Raw genomic sequence first — 27902 nt, 5'->3', positions numbered from 1 at the left:
TGAGGTTTCTCAAAACGAAATGTGCATTCTGAGTGCAAACTTGTATCTACTTTTTAGGGATACAGCAAAATAATTGCAAGCACTAAAACGAAAAAAAGCACCAAAGCTAAAAACTGTACATTCTCTAACCTATTTCTGAATAAAGAACCAATTGCTATATTTAAATCAATGAGAACTATGGCTAAAAGCAAAGCATAGCTGAGGATCTCGAACTCTTTCTGGTAACAGACATGCGGACACATAGGAAAATGTGACTGATATTCACTATTAAAGAAGAAGATAACAGTAACTTCATTGAATTTGCCAGTAAGCAAACTCCAACTTGGTGCGTACAAAAATTAGCTTTTTTTCTTTTAGTATCAAAAGCTTTAACAGGGCCTAAAGCCACTGTCAATGTTTGCAATGTTAAGCTGAGAGTCTTATGTCTCCAGCCGTCTTCCTTTCGCATGTCTAAGTTCACGTACTAACCAGGGAAGTGTGCGGATTTAATGGCTCACCCAGAGTGCTGGGCTGCTGGCAAAGACAAGAGGAAGACTGGGGAGAGAGAGGGTATTGAGCTGCCATGCCAAGTCTATTTTAAGTCAGGCTGGGTGAGAGAGAGGTGGAGGAGGGAGTGGCCTGAGTAGGCAAGCTCACGTGTCATTACTATTAGTATAATGATATGCTTGTCTACTTACAAGACTTGCTATGAACTCTTTGGGGTAGGAATAGCTTGTTATTCTTTTTCATATCTTAGTGCTTGGCACCCAGTAGACAATTACTGTATATTTATGAAAGGAATGAATAAAAGACCCCCAACTCCTTCGGGGTTTCTTTCTCCCACTACTTTCATGTGTTAGGAGAACTGATTAGGTTACGAAGTTCCTTATTTAAAACTTCAACTGCTCCCTTGAGTTTTCTTCCTTAAAGTCATTCACACCTTCAGATGAATGACTTTGATCTAATCTTCTGCAGGAGTGCCTGCACTTCAGGATTCACTGAGGGGGATCTCAGATTTGGGGGGGAGGGCCATGAAAGGAAGTCCTCCATGGGGTTGGGTACTTTGGACTGTTGAGAGCAGCATCCGGGGGTTGCTAGACCAAGGAAAGTGTGTGAGGGGGTCAAGAGCAGGTTACACAGGACAGAGTGGTTACCATTGCAGAGAATCTACTTTCCAAGCCAGTCTAGAGGGATCTGATGGGACAGGCCACCAAATGCTTTTGTAAACATTTAGCATTTGTACACACATGGCAGCTTGGGGAAGGTGGTGTTTGGAGGTCAAGCCTGGAAGCTGCACATCCTAGCTTCTCTCGAGTTACTAACCTGTACTGTATAGTCCAGGTTAGCTGTGCTTCACGTGTTAAAACCCAATTCCTGCTTCTCCTCAGTGGGAGGAGGACAAGAGAGGAGAATGAAGAGAACAGAAAGGAGACCACATCCTATGACCCCTCCATTCCCCTAGTTCTCTTTAGCATCAGTGTGGACTAGTAGAGCTTTCATGGAATTTCCCACTTCATAGGACATGTAGATATGTTTCCCTGCTCTTCCCCACCTCCCTCCCACGCCAAATGATTAATCAACTCACACCCTCTCTTCCAAGCTTGGAACACAAGCTTAGCACTCACAGGTCAACTCTGGGGCCTGGAAAATTACCTACCCGCCTTCTTCTGAATATTTATGCCCAAATGCCAGGATGTCAGATGCCCGTCCACTCCCATCACAGACAACAACTGGCACGGGAGGGGTATCTCGAAGGTATTCCAAGACAATTGAGATCACATTGGGTCCTCCTTCCACAATGAGTGCCACCACTGGAACGCCTTGACCGATTCCTGCATTAAAAAAGGAAAAGAAAAGGAAAAAAAGAGAAAAGAACACAAAGCCAGCAAACCAAAGAAACAAAAAGAGAAACAAAAAGCACAAACTAAAATTACTGAGCATGGGGGAGGTAACAACATATGAAGGGCTAACATACGGAGCGAAAATTTACAGAAAACCCTTTAGCAGAATTTTCCCGCTAGAGAGTCCACTTGACTCTGCCCTCTCCCCGCAACTCCCAGGGTTTTGGGGTTTTAAAGCGCTGATGACTATACCTCACAGGGGAGGCGTAGAGTGAGGAGGGTGGGAAAGGAATTGGTTAGTAGAGGAAGTGCTGGGCCAGCAGCCAAAAGACTGGAAGCTAAATGCGATCTTAAGCATGTCTCATATGGATCCAACGGTCAGTTTCCTATATGAAAAGTGGGAAGTTAAAAAAAATGCCACCTCCCTGAAGTCATCACAGTGCTAAGAAAGTGCCTAAATGGTTCTTTTTATTAAAGACTACCAAAATCAGCTGGGGGCATATTTTAACTTGTTGAATCAACTAGTGGCAAAATTAGGGGTCTATCTATTCCTGACCATAGGTGATAAGCTTGATTATGGATTCTTAACACTAGAATAGTTATAATAAATTACTCAGGAGATATGGCATCTGTCCTCTGCCATTACTGTGTCCTTCACTACTGAGGAAGGTGCCAGGCACACGATGGGCAAACGTTTTCTGAATTCAGTTGAGTTAAGGGATTTCAGCTATTTATGCTGAGCCACAGACATTGCTGTATTCAAGTAAAAACTGCCCTAACATCAACACTTACGTATGTTCAACCTAACATAGTAAAGAGAAGTATTAAAAACAAATGTCCATGAGAGACATGATGAGAAAGAAATTAAATTAGTTTTCAAGTGACATCTCAAGTATCATCGTTCATTGAATAAGTTTTTTTGCTCAATTTGGTACCACATTGTATTTTCTCACTCTATCTTCTCAGAATAGTTAGGAAATTGGGCAGTGCCATAAAAATGAAAGGGTTTTGTAAGGTACACAAAGCAGTTATCTTAAAAAATAGAGTCAAGATTCTGTACCACTTCCGGAAATATGAACTGAAAAAAGCCCTTAATCACCTCAGTTCTTCCTTCCTCTTCCTCCTTCTGTTATGGTTTTATCTTTTATCAAGAAACTGCTTCCCTATGAGAAATAATAGGTTGGTGTTTGATTTCTTGCTCCATTAGTAAGAGATTTTATTAGACTTGTGTGACCTGTTTTACTTCTAAAGTATAAGTACATCAGTCTCCTAGGGCCTTATCTCTTCTAAGTCAGTGTTTTTCATGGTTTGATTTTCATCTGGAAAGAATGGTCCAAAATGCCAGTTACACAAAAAAAGAGTGCTGTTTTAAATTTACATTTAAAAAATGTAAGAAAATAACAATTGTTGATTAAGGCAAAAAGCCAAGATTTTTTTTTGTTCCCCAGAAGGAATTGGGAGAGAGAGATGACCTGTAGTCCCATCAGAGTTTTCTGTGGATGGGGAGTTTTTGAGAATTACTCCTTCAAAACCAAGGAGAGGGAAGTAAAAGGTCATGCTGTTCTCCTTTGACCTAGAAGCTCTAATGACTCAGACAAAAGGCTACTTTAAAGCTCTGTTGGGGGGTCTATGAAGGAGACACTTTCCCACTGCTATTGTTTATGAGGATTAAGTAAGTTCCTGTTGAAAGGCACTTTAAAGATTAAGGGCTCACTTGAAATGTTAATACAGCACACTTCTTTTGGAGGAGAATTTTCTGACATAAAAAATACCCACCCCTATATGGATTTATGTTCTAATGTGCCTTGGAAAAGAGACTCTTTTCCAAGGCACATTAAATGTTATTTTATAAAGTATTTTATGTTTAAAGTTTAAACATAAGCTTAAATGTTTCAAGTGATTTTATAAGGTATTTCCAAAATACTATGCTATTTAGTTTTTCCCTTTGCTTCTCTTTAGCACATGCTCTCATATTGTTTCATGTCAAGGGACAATACGCTATACCTACTGTTTTATACCAAATGATATCATTTAGACTATTTCTAGGATCTTCTAAGAGAGGCCTTGGCCAAATTCTGATTCTTGAGCACTGATTCTATCAGTGGATCTTTACTCCTACTCACAGACCAACTGTGATCCACTCATGGAGGAAGAAGTCATAGAATGGATCTTCTAGAATGTTCCAGTGATCCAGAGTCTACCAAACAATAGGCAAGATGGCTGGAAAACTCTCCTCTCTTTGAGAGGAAACACAGGTGCAAAGGATCAATTTTCATAGGAAGATTTGAGAGCAATAAGCTGTCAGTTATATTTGTCAATAAATCAAATTGTTATAACCTCTAGAAATACAGAAGCAATTAGATGGTCAGATTTCCTATATTTGGAATGAAGCTGTAATTAACTGAAATGATGAAAAGAACTACATTAATTCAGATATATATTCCAGGGCTAAAAACTGGATGGAGTAAAGTATCAAAATATCATCTATTTTTTCATAAACTGAATATATCCAATATATCTATTCCTCCAAATTCTCTCCCATTTCCTTTAGTGATAATACATGGAAATTTGTTCCACAGACAATGAAAAACCCTTATAGCCTAAAACAAAAGCATTTTTGATTTTCTTAGTTATAGGTGGTAGAGAATCAGGCCATTCCTAAAACTATGCTTTGTGTAAATTAAACTTGCCAATATATGGATATATGGTAACATTAAGCCTTTTTGTCAACACACACACACACCCGTCACACATATTACCTTTTTTCTGAGAAAAGAAAATGATATCAAATAATTAGTAATGACCTAAAGCAATGGTTCTTAGCCTATTTTTTGGAGACAAGAATCTTTGAAAACTTTTGTGAATCTGATGAAAGCTAATGATCCTTTTCCCAGAAAAATAAATGCTCATAAGGACAGTCACAAAAATGTTTCTATGCATTTCAAAAGTTCATGGATCCCTGAAGCCTATTCATAAAAATCTTGCTAATGGACCCTTACAAAGCCCCACCCTAAATTAAGAACACTGATATACAGTTGGTCCTCTGTATCTGTGGGTTCCACATCCACAAATTCAACCAGCTGCAAATCGAAAATATTTGAAAAAAATTCCAGAAAGATCCAAAAAGCAAAACTTGAATTTGCCGGGTGCTGGCAACTATTTACATAGCATTTATGTTGTATTAAGTATTATAAGTAATCTAGAGAAGATTTAACGTGTACAGGAGGATGTGCGTAGGCTACAATGCAAATACTGCACCATTTTATAGAAGGGACTTGAGCATCCGCAATTTTGGTATCTGTGGGGGTAGGGCTGGAGCCAATCCCCCAAGGATACTGAGGGACCACTATATATGCAAAGAGCATCAGTTTGTGTTCTTTTATGAAGCTCACTGAGGCCTCTGAGACAGGTTCTAGAATGGGTTTTCAAACAAAACTCTATGTCCAGGGAAACTATATCACATTATTACTACCCAGTTATAGTGACTGGCCGAAGTTTCCAAGGTGAAGCACTGTCTATAGGTTATCTCTCCTCCCATCCTTCATGCCTTTCTCTCTTCCTTGTTTTTCTTTATTTCTTCTGTTCACATTTTCTTTTCTAAATTACATTTTGGATGTAGGATATTAAAAAAAATCTCTAGAGAAAACCACAAATTTACAAATCTGTAGCATATGACATCATTAGTAAAGAAAAAGCATTTTAAAAAACAAGAACGGTATATTCTTTATTAGTGAAATAAAGAAAACATTTTGGGAATTCACTACAGATCCAGCTGGATTCATAAGGACCACTACCATTTTCTTTATGCCCACAAAAAAATTAACATAAATTCCTTTGAAGAGCTTCACAAATGTAAGCCTTGCTCAGCTGAAACTACTGACCATTCACAAAAAGTAGTTTAGATTTATAGTTTTAAAAAAATATGACTTCTATTATCTATTATCACCAAAAAAGTTCTCATTTTATCTAGGCCCCTCAGAGAACTTTTTGGTCAATACTTGTTCTTTTGGTTTTGGGGAAAGTAGGCTAATTCCTTAGTTGATTGCAATAATTTTTCATTTTCTACTATAACCAAAAACTTCTTAGAGATTTCCATTAGAATTTAATTTTAGAGCAATGCAGAGTTGCTTAATCAGGAAGAGGCAAGATGTTTGCCACACTCTTTAGTTTTTGTAATTTTGGAACTGGAAGCATTATAGCCTACAAAAACGTGAGCTTGAGTAATGGACTTAGCAAGTACATTCTAGAGGATTCCAGGTTGACCTAGGGTTTTCAAATTATAAATTGAACCCCAGTTAATGGTCCTTTGCAGAAGATAACCTCTTAGACGTTTGTCCCATTTTGTTATGACCACTACGCAGTTAAGCCTGGGCTTCCAATAATTCAAATATTGTCAAAATTGGTGTAAACAAAGATTGCGTTGGGTGGTGTAAAGAAGGGAGGTGGCAGGGAGAGAAGAATGTCTTAAAATTCTGAAAGACCCCTTTTTTCTCTCTCTTTCTGCCGACGTGAGACTATAATCTACGATCAGTTCAGCCACCTGTAAAAATATTTGGTGTATTGTAGTGAAATGCTTGGATAAATAGAATTTTGACCAAACCAAATTAATCCTTTGGTTTACTGTCAACATCATTATATATGATCTAAAATGCCAGTGGGCCTAAGGAATAATTTTTTTTGCTGTTGGAAAACGGTTTATATTTACATGGAGATGGAGCATAGAAGATTGATATTTAGCTAAGTCTTAATGATCAAAGCCACAGATCACGTGATTATTACAGTACAGGTCATTTAGAAAGGAGGCTTCAAACTTTACATGAGCGATGACTTCTTGAAGATCTTAATCACTTTGAAAATGAGTCTGTCAGTGATGGGTAGGCATTTCTGTTTACCAGCTAAAGCTGTTTAGCAATAACATGAACACAGTTAACACACTGGCCTTGCCAGTTCTGGGATTATGTGATTCTTGATGATTTAGAAGTTTGTTTGGAGAATGCATATGCTTTGAAAGTGTGCATATAGTGAGAATTTGTCAATATATTTTATGTTGCAAAATTTTAAATTTATATTATTAAAATGTGTATATTATTAAAAAGCACTGAACATGTCCCCTTTATCCCATTTCTCATTTGAATAGTCTGGTCTTTGATTCAATGGTTGACTCGACCAATAGATACACTGGTCACCATCTCCTGTATTTGGACTAGAATGGGGCCATAAAAACTCACTAACCCCTTAAGATCTTGTATTTTACAAACAGAACTTTATACAGACCTGGGGGGCATTAACAATTACTGTAATGCTGGGAGAAGAAGCAGTCAAGCTATTTGCCTCATTTTAATGGGCACCAGTTTACTCTCTACTTGAGAAATAGTGGCTGAAGTTTGCATAATGCCACGGCTTTTCACAAATAGTTTTAGAATTAGGTTCTTGCTCCCCTTAATGCATCTCTTCTATGATCTGCAAATTGTGGGATGGATTTATGAAAATTAAATAAAGCTGGTAATCAGCTGTGTTTAACTGACAACACTCGATACTATTCTTGTTTATTTAGTTTAAGGCGCTTCTTATAATTAGGAAGATTCCCAGAACATGAATATTCAGGTACAACTGTAGAATATTACTGTATAGAAAGATAATATTTTAATATGCTTTTTTTTGGCAAAAAGAAACGTGATTGGAAATCTTTGAGCTACTAAGGAACAGAGTGAGCCCAAGAAAATATCTAGGAATGACATAAGAAAAAAAAAATGCATCTCATTTTAACTAGAATGTCTCTTCAGTCTTCAATGGAAGCAGATGTTTTAGATATTGCCTTCATGTTTTAGAGATAGAATACATTATCTATTCAAGACAACAGAACTATTACTGGAATGTGCCTGATCCTACTTGGAAATGGGTAATAAACCCATTCATTTTAGCAAATCCTGATGATGTATTCAATTGGTAAATGCCAATCCCAGTTCAAACCAATTATGTATATCCTTACTACATTTTTTTTGCCACTATAATTCTGCACCTAAATGGATGCTTAGAAAAGCATTTGGAAATATAAAATACTGCACAAATTATTAAGCAGTCAAAAGGAAACCACATGCAACAAGATGCTTCACTTTTAGACACTTTTGGTTCTCTAGTGGGGAAGAAATTCCTTGAAAGAGGGCTGGGGTCTTTCCCTGAGGCATAAATTTCCAACCCATTGGAGTACTAGGCAGGGGTAAAGATAATGAGAATTGCTTAAATGTCTTTTCCTATCATCACCAATCCCTATGGCAACTCCCTTGTCGATATTTAACTTAACAGACCCCATCCATACACAATCTTTCCATATTTAAAGCTAGTGCCAATATTCCAGAATAAACATACATGTATATTTTATCTTGGCAGTTAAAATCTCAGTAAATCTGGCTGAAGATATGAGGTTGTCAAGACGTTGAAGATATAGAGTTTGAATTCATGGAAACACCTCTCTGAGACAATGATAAAAGACCGAAAGCAGATGGTGCATAGCATTTCTTACCCTGGGGACTAAGAATGTTAAATCTACTGAATTAATATGGCCAATCCCCTTTTTTTCTGTTTGTTTCCAATGCATTTTTTTCTGTTGTTGAACCAATCTATTTTTCGCATTATCAATGCTGCAAGTATTTTCTTAGGAATTTAGTACTAGCCCCCACCAGAAGACTATAATTTTGGACACTGCCTTCTTGCTTTGCTTTCCCATGTAGTGACTGAAGGCCAAAGGCCAGAACTGGGAGAGTGGATGAGTGGATTGAATGTAAAATCTTGAAAGCCAACCAAAGAGGTCACTGTGGCATGTGTACTGGCAACTCCCATCATGTCCTCTCTATCCACACTCGCCTATCAGAGAACTGAGCTGTCCGCAGCACAGAAGGGCAGCCTTACTTGGCATCTTTCAAAGCTGATCGGAATGGTGGTAGATTCCAGACCTGCAGTGGGCCAGATTTGCCTTTCTGCAATTTGAATGGAGACCTTGAACCTGAGGTGAGTAACTGGGAGGGACTGGGAGGGCATGAGTATTTGGGGAGTAAAGCCTCTATTAATGGTGGCTCTGATGGGACCGTGTCAGGGTGAATAAACAAGCAAAGAAGTCTGTGTGCAGGAAGAGAAGAAGGGAACAGAGGGCATCACAGAGGAGAGATCACATGGCCTGAGAGGGAGGGAAAGAGTGTGTGTGTTTGGGGGTGAGAGACAGAGAGAGAGAGCGTGAGAGTGGGAGAGAGAGAGGGAGGGAGAGAGAGGGAGAGAGAGAGAGGGATTTATTGCCTGGATTATTAATGACTTTTCAGTTCAAGATACAGTCACTTGGCTATAGTTTGTACAGAGTCCCCTATAGATCAAAGGTAGAAAATTTTTTTCTGTAAGGGGCTATATAGTAAATATTTTAGGCTTTGTAGGACAATGGGCAAAATAGAGGACATCATGCAGGTACTTATATAACAAGAGAGAAAACAAATTATACAGAATGTTTATGGACGAATTGCAAAACACAATTGAATACTTTTTTTTTGTACTACAGGTCTACTAACGAGAAAAATGGAATTTTCAGATGGATGCTGAAATTTGAATTTGATGTAGTTTTCATATGTCACAAAACTATTCTTTTATTTTCAAATATTTAAAAATGAAAAAAAACATTCTTAGCCCATGAGCCATATGAAAACAGGGTGGGCCATAGTTTGCAAACCTTCCTCTAAACACATTTCTGTCTTTTTATCAAAAATACTCCTTTATATATTTTGAGTGAGTTTCTCTTTATTGCCACCAAACATTCCCCTCCTCAGCCTCACCTCTGCTGACTCTAAGGAAGTCTTCACCTGTCCTTAACAACATGGAAAGTCCTCAGATGCTCTTTTCTCAGCCTGAGGACCCTCACAGGGAGAGAGTAGTTGAGGGCTCTTTGTAAGAGAAAAATTGAGGATAGCAGAGATTTTTTTTTTTTTTTGAGGTAGGGCTTTTTTTTTTTTTAATTTATTTGTTTTGTTTTATTTTTGGCTGCACTGGGTCTTTGTTGCTGCGCATGAGCTTTCTCTAGTTGAGGTGAGCGGGAGCTACTCTGTTGTGGTGCGCGGGCTTCTCATTGCGGTGGCTTCTCTTGTTGCGGAGCATGGGCTCTAGGCGCACGGGCTTCAGTAGTTGTGGCACGAGGGCTCAGTAGTCGGCTCACGGGCTCTAGAGTGCAGGCTCAGTAGTTGTGGCGCATGGGCTTAGTTGCTCCGCGGCATGTGGGATCTTCCCGGACCAGGGGTTGAACCCATGTCCCCTGCATTGGCAGGCGGATTCTTTACCACTGCGCCACCAGGGAAGCCCTGAGGTAGGGCTTTAAGAGGCAATATTCAGTTCTAAACTGGGTGTAAGGCTACCATCTACACAGTGTCAGGCAGGCCTTCATTTTGAAGCTTAACTGATGCTCATGTGGGAAATCTGGTTACCAGTCATGGTGAGCTGCTCTGCTTCTCTCAAAGAGAAGAGGACTCACTCATGTGGTCGATCAAGGAACTTCACTCAGACAGCGGAAGGGATTTAGATGGTCTTCAGAGAGCTCTAAGCCCAAGAGCAGAGAGAACAATCCGTCCTCTCTGAATACCCTTGGCTCCTGGAGAGTGGCACCCTCTTCTATAAGCCAGCCAGGCTGGGACATTTGCTTGCTCCCTCCCTGGCAATGTGGGCCCCAAGACTGGGGTTTTGCCTTGATTTCAGTGGACTTTTCTGGAAGCACTTCTTCATGCAACACCACGACCATCTCTGCCCTATACTCTGGAAGCCTGGACCTGTCTCACTCAGATGATGACTCTTTTCTTTAGATCATGGGCTGCCTGGCTGGAACTGGGCTGAACCTGTCCTGTTCTGATCTCTGACTCTGATTCCCAGTTCCATGACTGCCTCTACCTTCATTTGTCTGCTGCTTTTTGTTGACCCCCATTTTCTAACTCAGCATGGGTCCCTCTAGTCTATTTTACCTCCATGCTACTGTAAACTTTGACAGCATGTCTAGACATTGTACTACTAACATGGTAGCTGGAACTATGCACATCCTAGAAAGGCATAAATACATCTTGATATGAATTGATAAACCAACAATACATTTTAGAATTCTACACAGTGTCTAACACACAGAGTTGGCACACAATTCATAGCACTGTTTTGAGTAATGAGTTATTTGTCAAGCACTTAGAACAGAGTCTGGCACTTACTGAGAACTATATGGTTAAACAAATATAAAGATTTTTATATATATTTATTAGGTTTGTAAAAGGTTTCTATTTTAACTGTATAAATGATTCATGGCAACAAATGCATTTTATGGATTTAAACCAAAAGTATGCTCCGACAAATAAATAATTTGAAACACACTTTTCCAAAGTTTGAATATTCTCTCATGCAGACCAGTAATATGCTTAGGAAGGCAAATTCCTTTATCTCCTATCCAAAACACTAAAACTTTCTGCTTCGGGGTAGGTGATCTTTTTGTCACTCCCCAGATGTCTTCTACCAAGGGGCCTCTCGTCAGTGCTTCAATCAGCTTAAGTCTTTTGAATTCTGTGGGTTGGACAAAGATGTAAATGCCAAATAACAAAACTCATAAGTTGACTCCAAGTATATTACATGCTAGTAAACAAACTTAGCTTTTGACTTAATCAATGGAAAACAGTTACTCCCTCATGGCCAGACAGCTCTGATTAAAATGTTCTGCTATTAATGTCCGTATGTTTCCAGGACATCCAAGCGACATTCCACGTGAATCGTTTCAAAAGAAAGGGAACGGCCAATTGCATGGGCTGTAAGGCAAGTATTACTCTCATAAAAGGAAAGAGCCAGAGTTTTTTTCTTTGGGGCCATTGTTTGCAGGCTGAATGTTTTAATGTAACTGACCTAAGTCTACAAGAAAACTCGCCCAAACAAAGCTACAGTCTTCTTAGTTTCTGCTCTGTTCAAAACCCACATCAAAAGGCATGCTTGCCTTCTCAAATGTAAGGTAATCAAAGTGATTCTAACTCATTTTACTTTATAATTCCTTGCCCACACTCCCCTATAAATGTGCCAGGATCTAGGTCCACAGCTCGTACAAGATCCTTTGGCTTCTTGGCAGAATTAGTAAGCAGCAGAGCAGCCAGGGGAATTATGATTTGGAAAGACCTAGCCCACAGTGCAGGGCACGGCTGGGTAGGAGAGGTAAATGGTAAGAGAGAGGGAAATGTTGCTGGTAATGGCAAAATTGTATATTAATTTGCCCTTCCAAAATAATTTTTAAAAATAATCTCTGCATCATTTGAAGGAGACTGCAATTACTTCTCCCTGCACCAAATGTGAAAAGTTCTATTCTCTCTTTAAGGCATGTTCTTTTTGACTTACTCTTTCTGGAGAACTTACTATGCATCCTGTAGTTCCCAGGCTCAAAGACAAGTCTTCCTTAGGCCCCTCCCTTTCACCCCCACCAGGCAGAATTAACTATTCTCACTTTTGTGTTCTTATAGCATTTACTTTTCTTAAAAGCCCATACCAATGAATATACTTTATAAATTTGTCAATCAACTACTATGATATCAAGGAAAAAATTCTCATAGTACCTTACATATCTCTTGAAGTTTTCTCTCATTAAATTACATGTTTGGACATCTCTTTTCTCTGTAGGTAGGTTTATCTTTGTATCCCCAGCATATCATAGAGTGTTCTACATGTAGTAGTTGTTCACTAAAATCTGGGGTACAGAAGGAAGGCAGGATACTGAATCACCTCAAGTATATCCTGATTGCTCATAGGTTATATGACAATGTAATTATTTCAATAGAAATTTTCAAATGTTTTATGACATAAGCAATTTTCCCTTAATCAACTGACCTGAGATCCAGGGCACTGAGATCTGATTTAAATTCTCCTGAAATCAGGAATGATGCCAAATGCCCGGTTTCTGCGCTGACTGGTTTTCCTGTGGACTACTGAGATTGCTTCCTAACTGATTTCTCTGCCTCTACAACAATCATCACATAACTGCTAGTCATCATCTGTAAATACAGTCTTCTCTGTAACAATATTTAGTGGGTTCCCATTGCTTATAGATAAAAGCCCAAATAATTTTGCATGACAGACAAGGCTCCCCATATTCTGGACCCAACCTTTATTCACAGCCTCATCTCTCTCTCCAGAACTTTCTGTTCATTCTGATTCTAGTCTCATCCAGACTATCTTCCTTATCCTCCATCTAGGACTATTCTTAAATTTCCCTTTAGCCATCTTAATTTTCAGAGAGGAGTATCTTTCCCTACTCTTGGTTTCATGAGGAGGAATTTTTCCTAAGCAGATCCTTGGGTCTTCTATGCTTTTACTCCTTGGTAGATTGGAGAAGAATAACTGGATTTGCCCACTCAGTCTCTCTCTTCTTTCTCTTGGCATCTTCCTGCCTGCCGGAAGCCTGACATCTCCCAACTCCTCCAGGGCCCCGTCCCTGTGGGTGTATGCGGTGGGGTGGGGAATGAAGGCTTACTGTGGAATTCTGCCTAATTCTGGGGAGTCAATAATCCCACTTGGTCAACAGTCTAAAAGCCATGTCTGCTAACTTGTCCCCCAACTAAAAATGATATTCTGAGTTCCATCAACTACTTCTTTTATTTCTCAAAGTGTTTAGAACTTGGATGAGGAAAAGAGGTGCTATTTATTGCAGCCCCTCAGAAACCCTAACTCAATCTGCAAAGTCCAGTTCAAATGTTACTAATTCCTGAGGCCCTTCCTAACTCCCTCAGGCAGTATTAATTATTCATTCCTTTGTAGTCCCATTATTTATTTATTTTTCTACATATCCTTTGGCAGTTTTTAAATTCTGCCTTGCTTTAATGAAAGTTTCATCTACTACACTGTAAACTCTTTGGGATAGAAACACACACACCCCTCTTAGACAACATTCTGGTTTCCGTAGTGCCTCATACCTAGAAGGTAGATCAAATAAATGCTTGTGAAATAAAATTAGAAGGTACAATGCCTAGGGTCTATACCTTGGGACTAGCACAGCTGAAACGACATGAATAGATGGGTTGTTATAAGGGGACTAAGTATCACACCTCAATACTGCTGATGCGGACTGCTGAAAGTGGAGATGACAGCCATTTAAGTGGTCCCTGGTGTCCTTTTACAGGCCTTCACTATTGGCCTTAGTGGTGGTCAGAGACCAAGAAAAGAACACGCTGAGTGACCTGGGTGGGTGCTCACACATTGCCTTGTCCATCTGGATTAAGTCCGCAAGAGTCCAGATTCTTAGGAACTTGAATAGCCAATTTCAGTTCAGCTGTCTTGTACTTTTAAATTGAAGCCTTATTATTTCTCAGAATTGGACGCAGCTGCAGTGACAACGTGTTCTGGCCACTGGGGAGAAAGACGCGAACAAAGGTTTACACTCTTCCCCTTGCTGGAAGGATGTCCGTGAAAGCTATTATTTCCTCCAGTTGAAATAAATAGGGAACTATATGACTGAAGTAGAAACCTAATTCTGTTCTCTCTGAGGTGATGGATATGTTTTAGCAGCTAACTTGCTGTAGGCCAGGAGTGACCTTCATTCACCACAAAGGTTATTTAAGTTATTAGAATAACTGACTGCCATTATCATGTATGAGACAAAGGAAGGGTACTGATTATTTGGAATCTAGTAATGGTATTTAATCCAATTTCTGACCAGCAGTTGGGAAAAGCGATACATTTTTATTTGATTATCTGGCATCTTTTCCAAAAGATAATGTGTCCAATCTGATCAAATTTTCACTGTTACTAAATCCTCAGTGAGAAATATGGTGACAATGTCATGGGAAACCTTCTTTCCTCTGGTGTCAAGTTTCCATGTGAAGGGCTCCATTAATGTGACACATCTAGCCCCTTGTCCTTCTCTTGTCTCTATATATAGAATTGAGTAACCTGGTTGGTGGTGACTAATGTCCATGTTTCTTGATTGGATAGGACTAGTCTACTAAAAGTCTCTCAGTGAGGAGGATTTAGCATCTTTTTTCGTTTTTCTCTATGGACCAGTGCCAGTCAGTGATATTAGTAAAATTGTTTCTGTAGACCTAAATTTCTCCTCTGGTTGGCTGTCTGAGGGCTGAGGTAAGCAGGCAAACCCATTTGGCCCTCACAATAAGTCATTATCTTCAACTACTTCATCATTAATAAAAGTGATATTTTGATCTCCATCTGCATAACTCCACTGTTCAACTCTCACTTTGAATCTTGTCCTGTCAAGAGTGAGTTATAATTTACTGGACTTCCTCAAGCTCCAACACCATGAATTACAATGCAGTCATTTCTGTTTCTGGCATTCATTTTGCAGCAGCATCTAACAAACTTGAACCTCTGGTTCAAGTTTGTGAACGTGATCTTATTTTTTAGACACAAATATGGCCTTTTCTGAAAGACAATTTTTTCTTAATGTCTTTACAGCTCCTTAAAAGGAAACAACAATTGCCACAGATTTTAAAAAAGCTTATTAAAAATGGAACCCAAACAAGGGAGCTTATGAATTTCTGGGTTGCAGTGAATGATTTCATGTAGTGAAGTCCACTCGGCCAACTGACTGAAGGCAGTTTCTTATTCCTGTAGGGGAAGTAGCGGCTACGAAGCACCCACCAGGTGCTGGGCACTCAGCCAGGCGAGTTGGATATGCTCACTTAATCTGCTCACCAACCCTATGATAGAGATATTATCATCCCCATTTTACAGTTAAATAAATTGAGGCATTGAGAGTAAATCTCATGTCTGAACAGGGTTTCAGAGACCTATTAGGAAATTCAGAGCCTGCACTCTGCACTCTACTGGCTTGTCTCTCACTAGGGTGACCAGGTGATTTATCATACAAAAACCAGGACATTCTTGCAAGTGAAGGGGTCATCGTTAATAATTATTCTGGGATGACAAACATCAATATAAACCAGAATTATTTAGTTTTGGACAAACCTGTACATATGATCACTCTAGGGTCTCAAACTCGTTTCTAGCAGATGTTTAAAAATAGATGCCAATTCTGGATATTTAGAAAGGGGCCTGAGTTTGTTCACTGTTCCTTTGTTCACCTCTTCCTGGCTTAAAAAGGCTTAAGACTCACTTGTTGCCCCTCCCTGATTCTTGAGATCCAGTTTCTAGCTCCATCTAAATAAATCACAGCTGTTTGTTATCAGAGATATTTCTTCCTCTAGCCACACAGAGGGATGAAGCTCCAGGGAAGGATTAGATCATTAAGCAAAGGAAAATAGAAACAACAGTACAACAGCACCTGCATAAATCCTGTAGGGGGAAAAGATCAATTTAAAGTTTTTCTCATGTTCTAGCATATCCTTGATGGAGCTGGATATAAATGCCTTCTACTTTTCTCTCTTATAAATAAATGTCCCATTACATTCTATCACTTAAGCACACTGGAGTGTCGTGATGAGGAATCAGAGACAGTCAAGGCCCAGGGGCATGGGGGCGGTTAACCTCATTACCCTACTCTGTCGAGTTGGTGTGAAACAGCCACTTGAGTTATTCCTACTGCTGCCACCAAGAGTCATTTGACATCAATAATCAGTGCTACTACTATCATTCTAGTAAATGGGTTATCCTAATGTTACATAGAAGAGCATGGCACTTTAAGGACTGCTCTTAAAATCCTGATTCTAATGTGCAAAGAACTAGTTTGTGCATTGAAAATTATCACAAGAAGAGGTGTGTGGAAATGCCCATTTCCAGTCCTCAGCTCTTCTTACCAGTGTGTGCTCTAGGATCTAGCAGGATGGCTCTCAAGCCTAGCATGCTCCAGAATCACCTGGAGGATCAGCTAAAATACACGCTGCTGGGCCCCACCCTCAGAGCTTCCGATCAGTAGGTCTAGAATGGGACTTGAGAATGTGCATTTCTAACAAGTTCCCGGATGATGCTATTGTTGCTGGTCCACGGACCACACTCTGAGAACCAGTGCCCTAGCATAAAGCTGTAGGGAGTGGAGACTTTTCACCTGTGAAAAGAAGTGAAATCTAAGATATGCCCCCTGGAATAAATTAAGATGAAAGCCCATGGAGTAGGACTGAAATGTCCCTGTTATATTTCTAACAGTCTATTGAAGTCTGACTAGGAGTCAGCAAACTTTTTCTGTAAAAGGCCAGATAGTAAATATCTTCAGCTTTGCAGGCTAGATGGTCTCTGCTGCAAGTTCTCAACTCTGCCACTGTAGCATGAAAGCAGCCAGAGACAGTGCATGAAAGATGGAGCATGGACACGGCTGTATTCCAATAAAGCTTTATTTACAAAGACGAATAATGCAATGGATTTGGCCCACAGGCCATAATTTGCCAACCTCTGAGTCTAACTAATGTGATAAATATGATTCATATATTGCAACATCTGTTAGTATGTTGAGCCCAAGCATGCCTATGATCAATGAGAAACCAACCAAGCTGGAAACCTGTGTCAGCCAAGCACTGACACCTGTTTTAGCTGCACGTGATTGGTTGACTATTGCCCGCACTGGAAGATATGCACTCTTCTTGCAATTCAACCCCTACAACCGTTTAAAAACCAATGGCTCACCACTTCATCCTAATTCAACAGGGGTTTCACTGCACTGCTGGAAATTACGTACATTTAATTTATTCTCTACTTGGTACTTTGCCTAAAAGTCAATAAAAGTCAATCCTGTGTAGCAGGATCATTGATTGAGTTATCAGTTAATTCATATTTCATTTTAAATTCGGTTTTTCTTCTCCTTATTTCCAAAAGGGCCCACTGGGCTGTCTTTTCTCACAGGAGGTTTACGTTGGTGGCCTGAAGATAAGCTCTCATGATGGTTTTTGCTAAAGAACTAAGCTCGCTGATGCCCTGAAGAGGAGGAAGAGAAAGACAAATGTATTTGATGGGGAGAGGTGGAAGCGGATGAGATGGGGAGGAAGTTACCCAACTCCTGGGACAGGCAGAAAAGACTCACAAAATCCCTGATGGTCAGTTCCCGGGTCTCTCCTTACTTGTCCTGTCAACAGCATTTGACACAGTTGGCCATTCCTTCCTCTTGGAAATATGTTCTTTGCTTGGCTTCCAGAGAGCATTCTCCTCTGGTTTCCCTCTCACTTCACTAGCTGCTCCTTCTTTATCTCCTTTGCTGGTCTCTCCTCTGATAGAAGGACTGTCTCGAAGCTCAGTTCTTGGTTCTCTCCTGTCCTGTCCTCTCCTCACACACTACCTTGGTGATCTCATCCACTCACATGGTTTCATATACTGTCGACACACAGACAACTTCCATATTTATAATTTGAGGCCAAATATCTCCACTGAACTTCAGTCTCACATAACCGTGACCCTCTCGACGTCTCCACACATGCCATGAGGCCGCTCAAATCTGACATGTCCAAAGCTAAGCTCCTGATATTGTCTCATCCCTGCCATCCACATCCCCACAGTCTTCTCCAGACTGGAAAATGGAAACTCCATTCTTCTACTGATCAGCCTCCAAAACCTGGAACCATACCCCATATCCAATTTGATGGTAATCTATAAAAATATTGAATTACTATGTTGTACACCTGAAACTAATATAATATTGTAAGTCAACTACACTTCAATTTTTAAAAGTTCTTAATCATTTTATAATTACACGATTAACTTTTTTCTATGAATGACTATCTTTTAAAAATATTACCTTGGGGCTTCCCTGGTGGCGCAGTGGTTGAGAATCTGCTTGCCAATGCAGGGGACACAGGTTTGAGCCCTGGTCTGGGAAGATCCCACATGCCGCGGAGCAACTAGGCCCGTGAGCCACAACTACTGAGCCTGCGCGTCTGGAGCCTGTGCTCCGCAACAACAGAGGCCGCGACAGTGAGAGGGCTGCGCACCGCGATGAAGAGTGGCCCCCGCTTGCCGCAACTAGAGAAAGCCCTTGCACAGAAACGAAGACCCAACACAGCCAAAAATAAATAAATAAATAAAAAATAAATAAAAAATAAAGGAATTCATTTAAAAAAAAAAAAAACTTGCCTGGTCTACCTTCATATCATAGTTCAAATTTGACTGCTTCTCAGCTCCTCAACTGCTACCACCCCTAGTCTAGTCACCATCAGCTTTTGCCTGGATTAGTGCCATTTTCTCTTGACTGGCATCTCTGTTTTCATTCCTGCTCCCAATTTGGACGACTCTCAACTCAGCAGGTACAGCGAGTCTATTGAAACATACAAGACCACTCATTCCTTTGCTCGAAACTCCACAAGCTCCCATCTCCCAAAGAGTGAACGTGAAAGTCAGAGGTCTTACAGTCCTCGCTGGCCCTGGCCCTTGTTTCCTCTTTGGCCTCCTCCCCACTCCTCTCCTACTCGTCCACCCACGTGGTCACACAGGCCTCCTGATGCTCCTCAAACATGCTGCCCACATTCCCACCTCAGCGCCTTTTTAATGTTGTTTCCTCTGCTGGAAATGGTCTCCTCCAAAACATCACACAACTTGCTCCCTCATTTCCTCCAAGTCTTTACTCAGATGTCCCCTTTTCAGGGAGTCCTCCCCCTACTCTACTGAAAATTGCAGCCCCTTCCCTGCACTTGCCTTTCTGCCTTCTTTGCTTTCTCTCTCTCCCCCGCACTTATCACTATGCAATACACTATGTATTTTACTTGTTTGTTCTCTGTCTCCTTCCACTCAAATGTAAGCTCCTTAAGGGTGGGATCAGCACAGGCATCTGGTCTGAGGGGGCTGCTGTGAAGTGCACTTTGGGGTGCTGAGTCGGGGCTGCAGAGCCTTGGGCACGGGGATGCCAGCTGCAGCAAAGATACCGCTGGCTTTACTCGGCCAGGCAGCACCAGAGCCTTCCACCCTGGAGGGACCAAGCAGGCTTGGGCAGTTGTTTTTATCAGTGGTCACCTTGGCTGAGGGAGGTTAAAAGGCTCTTATTCAGTTTATGGTACACCATAAGCATGAGAGAGGCGGGTAGGGAGAGAGAGAGGACAGTGGGGTGGGGAGAGAAGAGAGGAGAGGAAAGAGGGAGAGAGGTGGGGGGAGAGGCGAGAGAGACAGAGAGAGAGAGAGAGAGAGAGGAAGAGAGGGGGGAGGGAGGGAGCGAAGGAGGGAGGAGGGGAGGGGAGAGAAGGGGAGAGGAGAAGGGTAGAGGAGAGAGGAATACGGGGACAGAGGAGAGGAAGAGGGAGAGAAGAAGAATGAAGGGGGGGGGAGGGAAGGAGGGAGGGGGGAGGAAGGGAGAAAGAGAGAGAGAGAGAGAGAGAGGGTGGGAGAGACCTAATAGATAAAGATTGAATTTACCAAAACTAGATGGAAAGGGGGCTTGGAATTGGATTTATTTGAATTAAGGAAAATTGTTATTATGTGACATTTCCTACATACCTAAGTTTATGAACAATAATTCATACTCAACAGTTCTTATTACTTGAATAATGGAAATAAATAAATCAATGGAACAAAACAAACCCTGCTCCACTCAAACCAAGAAAACAGGATAGAAAAATGGAAATACAGGGTATAATGAACTTTCCACTTCTCCCCAAACTCCACCATGATTTCATAATAAATTCTGATGTGAACCAGAGTCAATATGCACTTCCTGTGTTCTCCCTTTGGGTGGATGAAATGCTGCTAATGAGGAAGGGTTCAGCTCAGATCTTTCTGATGACCAGGAGAGCTGACTCTTCAATCCTCATCCCTCTGTTTTAGCAAAGGTGCACCTGTTTTTCCACCCTGCCTCATTCCGCCAGGAATTGCCCACAGAACCCCATGTGGACCCAGAGACGTCAAGGCTCATTAGCCAACAAGAACTGTTGATTCCTCTGCCTGGGATTTAGGACTTGAGTGTTTGCCTGCCGGGTTGCAGCATGTGGGACTCTGTGAGGCTTGTGAAATCTGGCCTCCTTGCAGAACAGGGACAGCCTGTTCAGTAAGGGTAGGAGTGCTTGCTGCTTCAGCGATGGATGCCAAAAAAAAAAAAAAAAAAAAGAATCTGCATGCTTATTTGGCCAGTATTAGGGCATAACATCTCTATTTTTCTCCTATTTCTCAGGGCTTAATGATCTTAAGCTGAGGGTTCAAGTTAAAAGATTTTTATTCTGTTAAAACTTATGACAACTTTATTACTGACATCTTGGGAGCACTACTTCTAGTCATTTTCCTAGCCTATATGAAATATAGCCTTACATCCACTAGTTTAAATGGCTTGAAATGATCCAAACAGTATTTTCAAAGGATGGGCAAATTATTTTAAATCCTGGGAAGGGGCTTTGAAGGATCCTATGACAATTGCCCTGGCCTGACCCATCTCTAGTGAATTAAAATCTCAGCCTGCTTTTTTTAAAAGACCCCTAGAGAATGAGATACCTTATCGTCTCCAAATATATCCTACTGTAAAATTGTTGATTATGGCAGAAAAGTACTCAGTCAGCACGAGTTTTCCCATCTATTTTATGTTTCTCTAACTTTCTAAAGTTAGCTATGCATTTCTACTGAATGGTTGATCCTAATCTAGACTGAAAAGCAGCCATGGGCAATTATCACTTTAGATAAGTGCAGAAAAATCAATACTTATTTCTTTTTCTGTGTAAATGGAAATAATGAAGCCATGATGGCATTGGCTGCTACAAAAATGTATATCCTAGACTCTCTAAATCCACAAGATAGAAATGATTTGACAACAAGCACAAGTCAACAGAAATGCAGTCAAATTTCCAGAATAAACGTTTTTATGCCCATGACAGTTGGAAGTATGCATGATGGTCTTTACCTGTACACGTTCCTATTTATTTATCCTCCCTGACACTATGTATTATTGTTTTATTATGTGTCCTTTCTATATAGCTTTTAGTTTCTAAACTCTTCTATTACATTTTTATGTCAGGCTAGAAACAAGAGTTAAAAATAAGGCCAGAAAACCATATACTGATGTTTACAATAAAAATTTATTGAGCACCTACCTACCTGCATGTGCCAGGCACTGTGCTAGATTTGCAGGATGACAAAAGTGAGTATGACTCAGGCTCTGCTCACATGGAGCTCACAATCTACAGGTGGTGGGGAGGAGGTGCAGGCAGACAACCACTCTACCAAAGAGGCAATGCTACAACACAGGTTTGTACAGAGTGCTGTGGGAACGGGGGTTATGTGGTGAATAACTGAGCCTAAGAGGATCACGGTGTGTGTGTGTGTGTGTGTGTGTGTATGGTTTCTGACAGTATTTCAGAGAAAAGAAGATTTTCAAGCTGAGACTTAAGAGTGTAGGTTTTTGCCAATAAGTAGAGTTGGGAGAGGTTGGAATTTCAGCAAATGTCAAAATGGGAGAAAAACACATCGAACAGGGTATGTCCTTTAAGAGAAACTGCAAGTAGCTTGGAATGGGTGGGACATAAGGTCCACAGGCATTAGGAAGGAGACGAAAGCTAGAAAAACAACAAATGAGAAGATATGGAAGGTCTTCCAGTTAGTGAAACGAGGAAGAGACTGAGTCCCACCAAGAAAGTTGCCATGAGAAGAACCTATTAGTTCTGACCAGCAACAGTAAATGTTGCTGACTTTGAGACCAAAATGCCAGTCAAACATTTGCAACCCAAATCTTCCTAATCTGAAAGGAGATCTCAGCATTCTTCCCTACATGTAAAAGAACCTAAGAGTCTTATCAGAATGGTGGACAGTTACCTGTTTCAGACTCATTTGTTTACAGGAACTGTCCCAGTCCCTGAACAGAGAGTTCCAATGTGGAATGGGGTTCCTTCCTAAAAAAGAGAGAGCTCCTAGCTTGAATTGGAAAATAAGTCAGATAAACAAGACAGGCAAATACCAAGAAACAGGTTTCACTAAAATTTGTTCTACTCCTTCAGTATTATTCTTTTGACTCCTTTATTTTCTTGATTGACAAGGTGACTTTTCATTAACAAGCATGGCAAACAGTTCAGTGTCACAGCCAACTTCTGTCAAGCCATTTTATAAAATGAAGAGAGGGCAGATGTTTAAACTGTAACTGTCTTCTTCACACAACCTATCCTTTGAAGGGAAAATTCTTTATAAGGCAGAGAAAACTTCAAACAACACATTCAGTTGAGAGCATCTGGAAAATGGCAAGTTATCACAGTCCAAAGTTAACTGATCATGAATTTGGTATTTGTATTTTGGATGGTCTTCTACTTGATTGGTTGATTCTACCAGTAGTAAAAAGTCTGAATGATTAGGCTGAACATGTCTTGGATTAAGCATCCAAGGAAGACAATGAGATGTTCCTGATATACATGTAACCTGCCCAGAGGAAGTTTAACATCCTTTTTAGGTCACTTGATTTGAATCCAGGGCTGTCAGTCTCTGAGAATATAAATTCACTGTTTCTTACTTCCAGGGCTCCCTGGATGAAGTTCTGCTATGACCTTTAACTTACAGAGTTGTTATTTATCTCATGGAACAATTATGAGCTCAATGATGGAAAACTTCATGTCATGGTTATCCCAATGCATTGGATGATGGTGCAATGATCAAAAAGATGCCAGTGATGACAATTGAACGTCCCTTTGCCTTCCCAGCCTCCTTCATATATTCTCAGGCATAGGATGACAAAGGGAAGTCCACGAGTCACATGAAGAAAGACTGTAGCCATGGGCACACGATCAGGAGCTCCTCTGTTTGTCTTCACCCCTACCGCCCATGCCACCACCCTGTCCTACTTCCTCCTCATCTTGTTCCTGTGAATTCCTCTACCATCTTGCCACTAACCACTGTCCTCCACCCAAAGTTCTGCTGATGATTATTCCCAGCTGAACCAATATTCATCCCGTGTCTGACACAGAGTTTGTGTTCAAATAGTTGTTGAATGAAATAATGACCCCCAAACCCTCCAAGGTAACAAAATTTTAGGGGAGTGTCTTTTTGAATGAAATAATGCTTCCTATGTGGGGTGAAAAGAGCAAGGGTTTTGGAATCATATCAGCCTAGGTTTGTACCTGTCTGTACCACTAACTGGATATAAAAGGGCTTAACTACTCTGAGATGCCATTTCATCTACTATAAAGAAGGAAGATAATAATTCCTACTTTGAAGGGTTTTTGTGACTATTGAAAGAGACAGTATATATGAAAATGCTAGCACAGTGACTGGAATATACTTGGACCTCAATAAACACTCATTTCTCTCTTCTCTGTCTTATGTGGTATTATTAAGATGATAAATAATAGGGAGTAATTAATCTCTGGTGTGGTTGGATGTCTTAGAAGAGATAAACAGCAGTCACAGGGAGGGATAGTGTTAGGAATTTGTAAAGGAGATGATTATTTCTATGGTTAATTTTCTTGGTTGGGGTTTAAGAGGAAATTCATGTTGTCCATTAATTATACTTACCAATTGGGTCTAATTGGCAACTACCCCAAAATGAATAAAACAAGCGGGAGTCAAGAGAGAAAAACGGCAGGCATCCTGTCAAAAAACAAAATCTTTGAAATTTCTACAACCCAATGGTTGGATTCACATTTTATTAAAGCAGTCCAATCTCCCAATTTATAAATTTACACATGTGATGGCAACCCAATTGCATATTCAGACCTATGCAAAGCATCAAACAGCACTCTGTACCAGCTATGCCTTGTCTCATTGCTCCCTCAGATAAACGGGTCCTTAAAATCAACATTCCCTTTGCTGGAGGACATAGCCTTCATTATTCTGTTTCAGCCTAGATAACTGTTGTAGTGGTTAAAGGGTTAAATGAGTTAATCCATGTTAAGTGCTTGTAACAATGCTTGGCACTTAGTAAATCCTCAAGAAATGTTTGTTTTTGTTACACTAATTATAACAATAATTATGTCTTCCAAGGCTGAATAAATACCGGATTCCTCCCTCCCTCCCTCCCTTTAAAAACATTTTTTTTTCTGATTTCTAGAGATACATGTCTTATTCTTAGGTAATTAGCTACTTCTGACCTAAAAGAAGTACTTTTTCAGAGGCTAATGTACTTAACTTTTCTTTTTAAAAGGGAACTGAAACCAATGCCAATGTGTCACTCAACATATCTCATGCTCTTTACTGAACAGATCCCCACATTTCCCCTCTCTTCTCTCATGGGCCAAGAAAACGACCAATTAGATAGATAGATAGAACCATATATATCTATATCTATCTGTCACATATTATCTCTATCATATACCTCTATCTATCTACCTACCTACCTACCTTTCTATCTATCTATCTTCCAAAAAAAAGTCGTCAAAGACATTTCATTATAATAGGTTTCCTACCAATTCTGGCTATTCTATCCCAAACTGGGAGATAAATTTAATGGTAGGTAAATAATGTCTCTGGAATTGTTAACTTATTAACAAGCTAGTTTTAGGCTAGATGACTCAGGCATGATCTCATTTCAAATCTAGGCCTCAGGAGAATCTGCCTCTGCCCGTTTTTGCTCCTTCCCTAAAACAGCATTTACAGAGGGGCCCAGATCCTTGAGTTAGGTCTTCTAGCCCTAGTGTCCTAGGATCAAGCCAGACTTCTAGCGCAGCCACAGCTTGGGGTGGTAGTTGTTGGTTGCTGGTTGGGCAGGGGGTAGCTGGTTGGTGAGAGGCATAGTAGGGTCTCACCCCATTTTTCATAAAACATGACTTGGTAATTCCTCAGTGCCCATAACTTGGCAGGGCTGCCTTTTCATAAGAACGTACTCATTGGGGAAAACACAAAGCAATATCACTTCAAGCACAAAATATAAGGGTTGGTTCTTCTGGATTATCAATAGTTTGCAAAATAACAAGCCAAGGAGGGTCTAGGTCCGGGCAGCCGAAGAGTGTGGTAGGTAACGGTCGTCAGCGCAAGGGTCATTTCGTCACTGGGAAGGGACGGCCCTTGCCCGCGGTGATGGTGGTTAGCAAGATGAACAGAGATGCGCAGATGAGAGCAGCAATTAACCAAAAGTTGATAGAAACTGGAGAAAGAGAATGCCTCAAAGAGTGGCTGAGAGCTAAATTAACTGAATGTGGCTGGAAGGATCAGTTGAAGGCACACTGTAAAGAGGTAATTAAAGAAAAAGGACTAGAACACATTACTGTTGATGACTTGGTGGCTGAAATCACACCAAAAGGCAGAGCCCTGGTACCTGACAGTGTAAAGAAGGAGCTCCTATAAAGAATAAGAACATTCCTTGCTCAGCATGCCAGCCTTTAAGATTGAATTAGACTGTGTTGTTTTGTGGTTTTATTTCTGAAAGTAAAACTTGCCAGACTTCCCTGGTGGCGCAGTGGTTGGGAATCCGCCTGCCAACGCAGGGGACACGGGTTCAATCCCTGGTCGGGGAAGATTCCGCATGCCGCGGAGCAACTAGGCCCGTGCGCCATAACTGCTGAGCCTGCGTGCCTAGAGCCCGTGCTCCGCAGCGGGAGAGGCCACTGCAATGAGAAGCCCGCGCACCACAATGAAGTGCAGCCCCCGCTTGCCACAACTAGAGAAAGCTTGTGCACAGCAAAGAAGACCCAAAGCAGCGGGGGTGGGGGGGGAACTTTCCATAAATTAGGAATCGATTTCCCAAAATAAAATCCTTTTTTGTATGATGGTATACAGTTTTCAGTAATGATGCATACATTTGTATTGATTTTTTTCCTTAAATGTGTTATTTTAATAAATATCTCATGAATTAAAAAAAAAAAAAACAAGCCAAGAGTAACTACTGTACATTTTCCAGAAAGTTACTAATTAGCACCTTCCTGAGAACATAAATTCAGCTTGGGAGCACACACCTCCCCAGGTCACTCCACCACTTTGTGCAACAATTAGACAGATTGCTAAATATTACGAGCAAAACCTCAAAGAGTTGATGACACAAACCCTCCTGGAAATTTACCACAAAAGCGCTTGTTTAAGGAACCAAGCACAAAATTGGCTTAGCTGCGTCTTTCCTGCAGACTGAACAGCACACTGGTATTTTTAGTTTCTTTCTTTCCCCCCACAGTTACCAAGCCCTAATGAACAAAAGTTAAATGACATTTTAGTGCAGATCAACCAGATTTCTTGCCGATTTGTTGCACGGCTAAAAATGGAAATGTCTGAACATCCGGTGTCTGTTGATTGTGATTCCAATTCTCTCCATACTTCCTTGCTTACCCTTCAAGATGCAGTGGAGAAAATGGTCTCAAGGGGAAAAACTGGAGAATAAAGGGCTAAGGATTTTGCATCAAATACGTTGATATCCTAAGTGCCCTGCTTTTATTCCTTGCTCAGGTGCCTGGAGAACCTTTTCTTATTTGAGTTCCCCTGGTGCTTTGTTAAATAGAATAAGAGAAGTACCTCCCAAACTAAGGTAGTGACAATGCTGAGCAAAGAGTAGCAGTTAGGAGTTTGGAGTCGTGAGTTCAGGTAAAAGCTGTGCCAGTTAATTCACTGTATGAATTTAGGTAGGACACTTGATTGACCTTTTCCAAGTGGGCTTTCCTATCTGGAAAATGAAGGCAATGAACTAGGTGAAATATATATATATATATATATATATATAAAATACCAATGATAATATATAGTTATATATATATCTTATATATATAATATTATATTATATATATATATCTATATCTATGTATACACAATAATGTCTCATTTATCATATTACACTATCTTCTACCTTTACATCATTCTATTAAGGAGGGTCAATAAAAGGGAAACAATGAAACATCTATATCTTATCCTTATGATTTTGATGATCGCGTTTCCTAAAAAACAAACTAAGCTTAGTTCACATGTAGACCTTATTTATATTTGCAGCTGAAACTTTGCTTATGAAGATAGGAAAAACAATTTAATGAAAGTAAAATAAATGTAATTAGACCACATGCTGTGCACTACCTTTCTAAATGTTGAAAGCTTTCACCCGCATGGCTTGCAATCCATTGCCCACATTCCATCTGTCAAAATCTTCCTGAGAATACCTTGACTACACCGCCCCCATGAACATCCTATCCAGAAATGCTTTCTGAATTCCTGTTGTATTTCGTATCATTCAAGGGCATCTGACACTTGTTGCTGTTTGATGCAGCCCTTTGCACACTGAGAGCCCGTGGAGCACACGGTTGAGGCATGGACGCAGGCAGACTTCTTGGCTCTGCCACTTTTTAGCAGTCTGACCTTGGGGGT

The 27902-nt window shown here is 40.5% G+C and overlaps 1 protein-coding gene and 1 pseudogene across 13 annotated transcripts in view; one reads left to right on the top strand and one right to left on the bottom strand.

The window, feature by feature from the left end:
- Nucleotides 1-27902, bottom strand: part of TRPM3 (transient receptor potential cation channel subfamily M member 3) — a 926458-nt gene that overhangs the window by 179927 nt on the left and 718629 nt on the right. For 8 of the 12 annotated variants that reach the window (XM_082470822.1, XM_082470807.1, XM_082470810.1 and 5 more), the window contains 2 exons: nucleotides 24144-24218; nucleotides 1637-1811 (listed from right to left, as the gene is read on the bottom strand). In XM_082470822.1, the coding sequence (XP_082326948.1) occupies nucleotides 1637-1811; nucleotides 24144-24218 (250 nt within the window). The remainder of the gene's footprint in view (nucleotides 1-1636; nucleotides 1812-24143; nucleotides 24219-27902) is intronic. The other 4 variants (XM_082470818.1, XM_082470820.1, XM_082470821.1 and 1 more) reach the window with 1 other exon arrangement.
- On the top strand, nucleotides 25520-26434 carry LOC309664975 (transcription and mRNA export factor ENY2 pseudogene; annotated as a pseudogene). Its single transcript has one exon. The product of its transcript is annotated as a transcription and mRNA export factor ENY2 pseudogene (transcript).

This window comes from Balaenoptera physalus, assembly GCF_965194825.1.
Source record: "Balaenoptera physalus genome assembly, chromosome: 7".
Classification (NCBI taxonomy): Eukaryota; Metazoa; Chordata; class Mammalia; order Artiodactyla; family Balaenopteridae; genus Balaenoptera; species Balaenoptera physalus.
The sequence above is the reverse complement of the archived record's forward strand: the minus strand, read 5'-3'. Positions and strand labels throughout refer to the sequence as shown.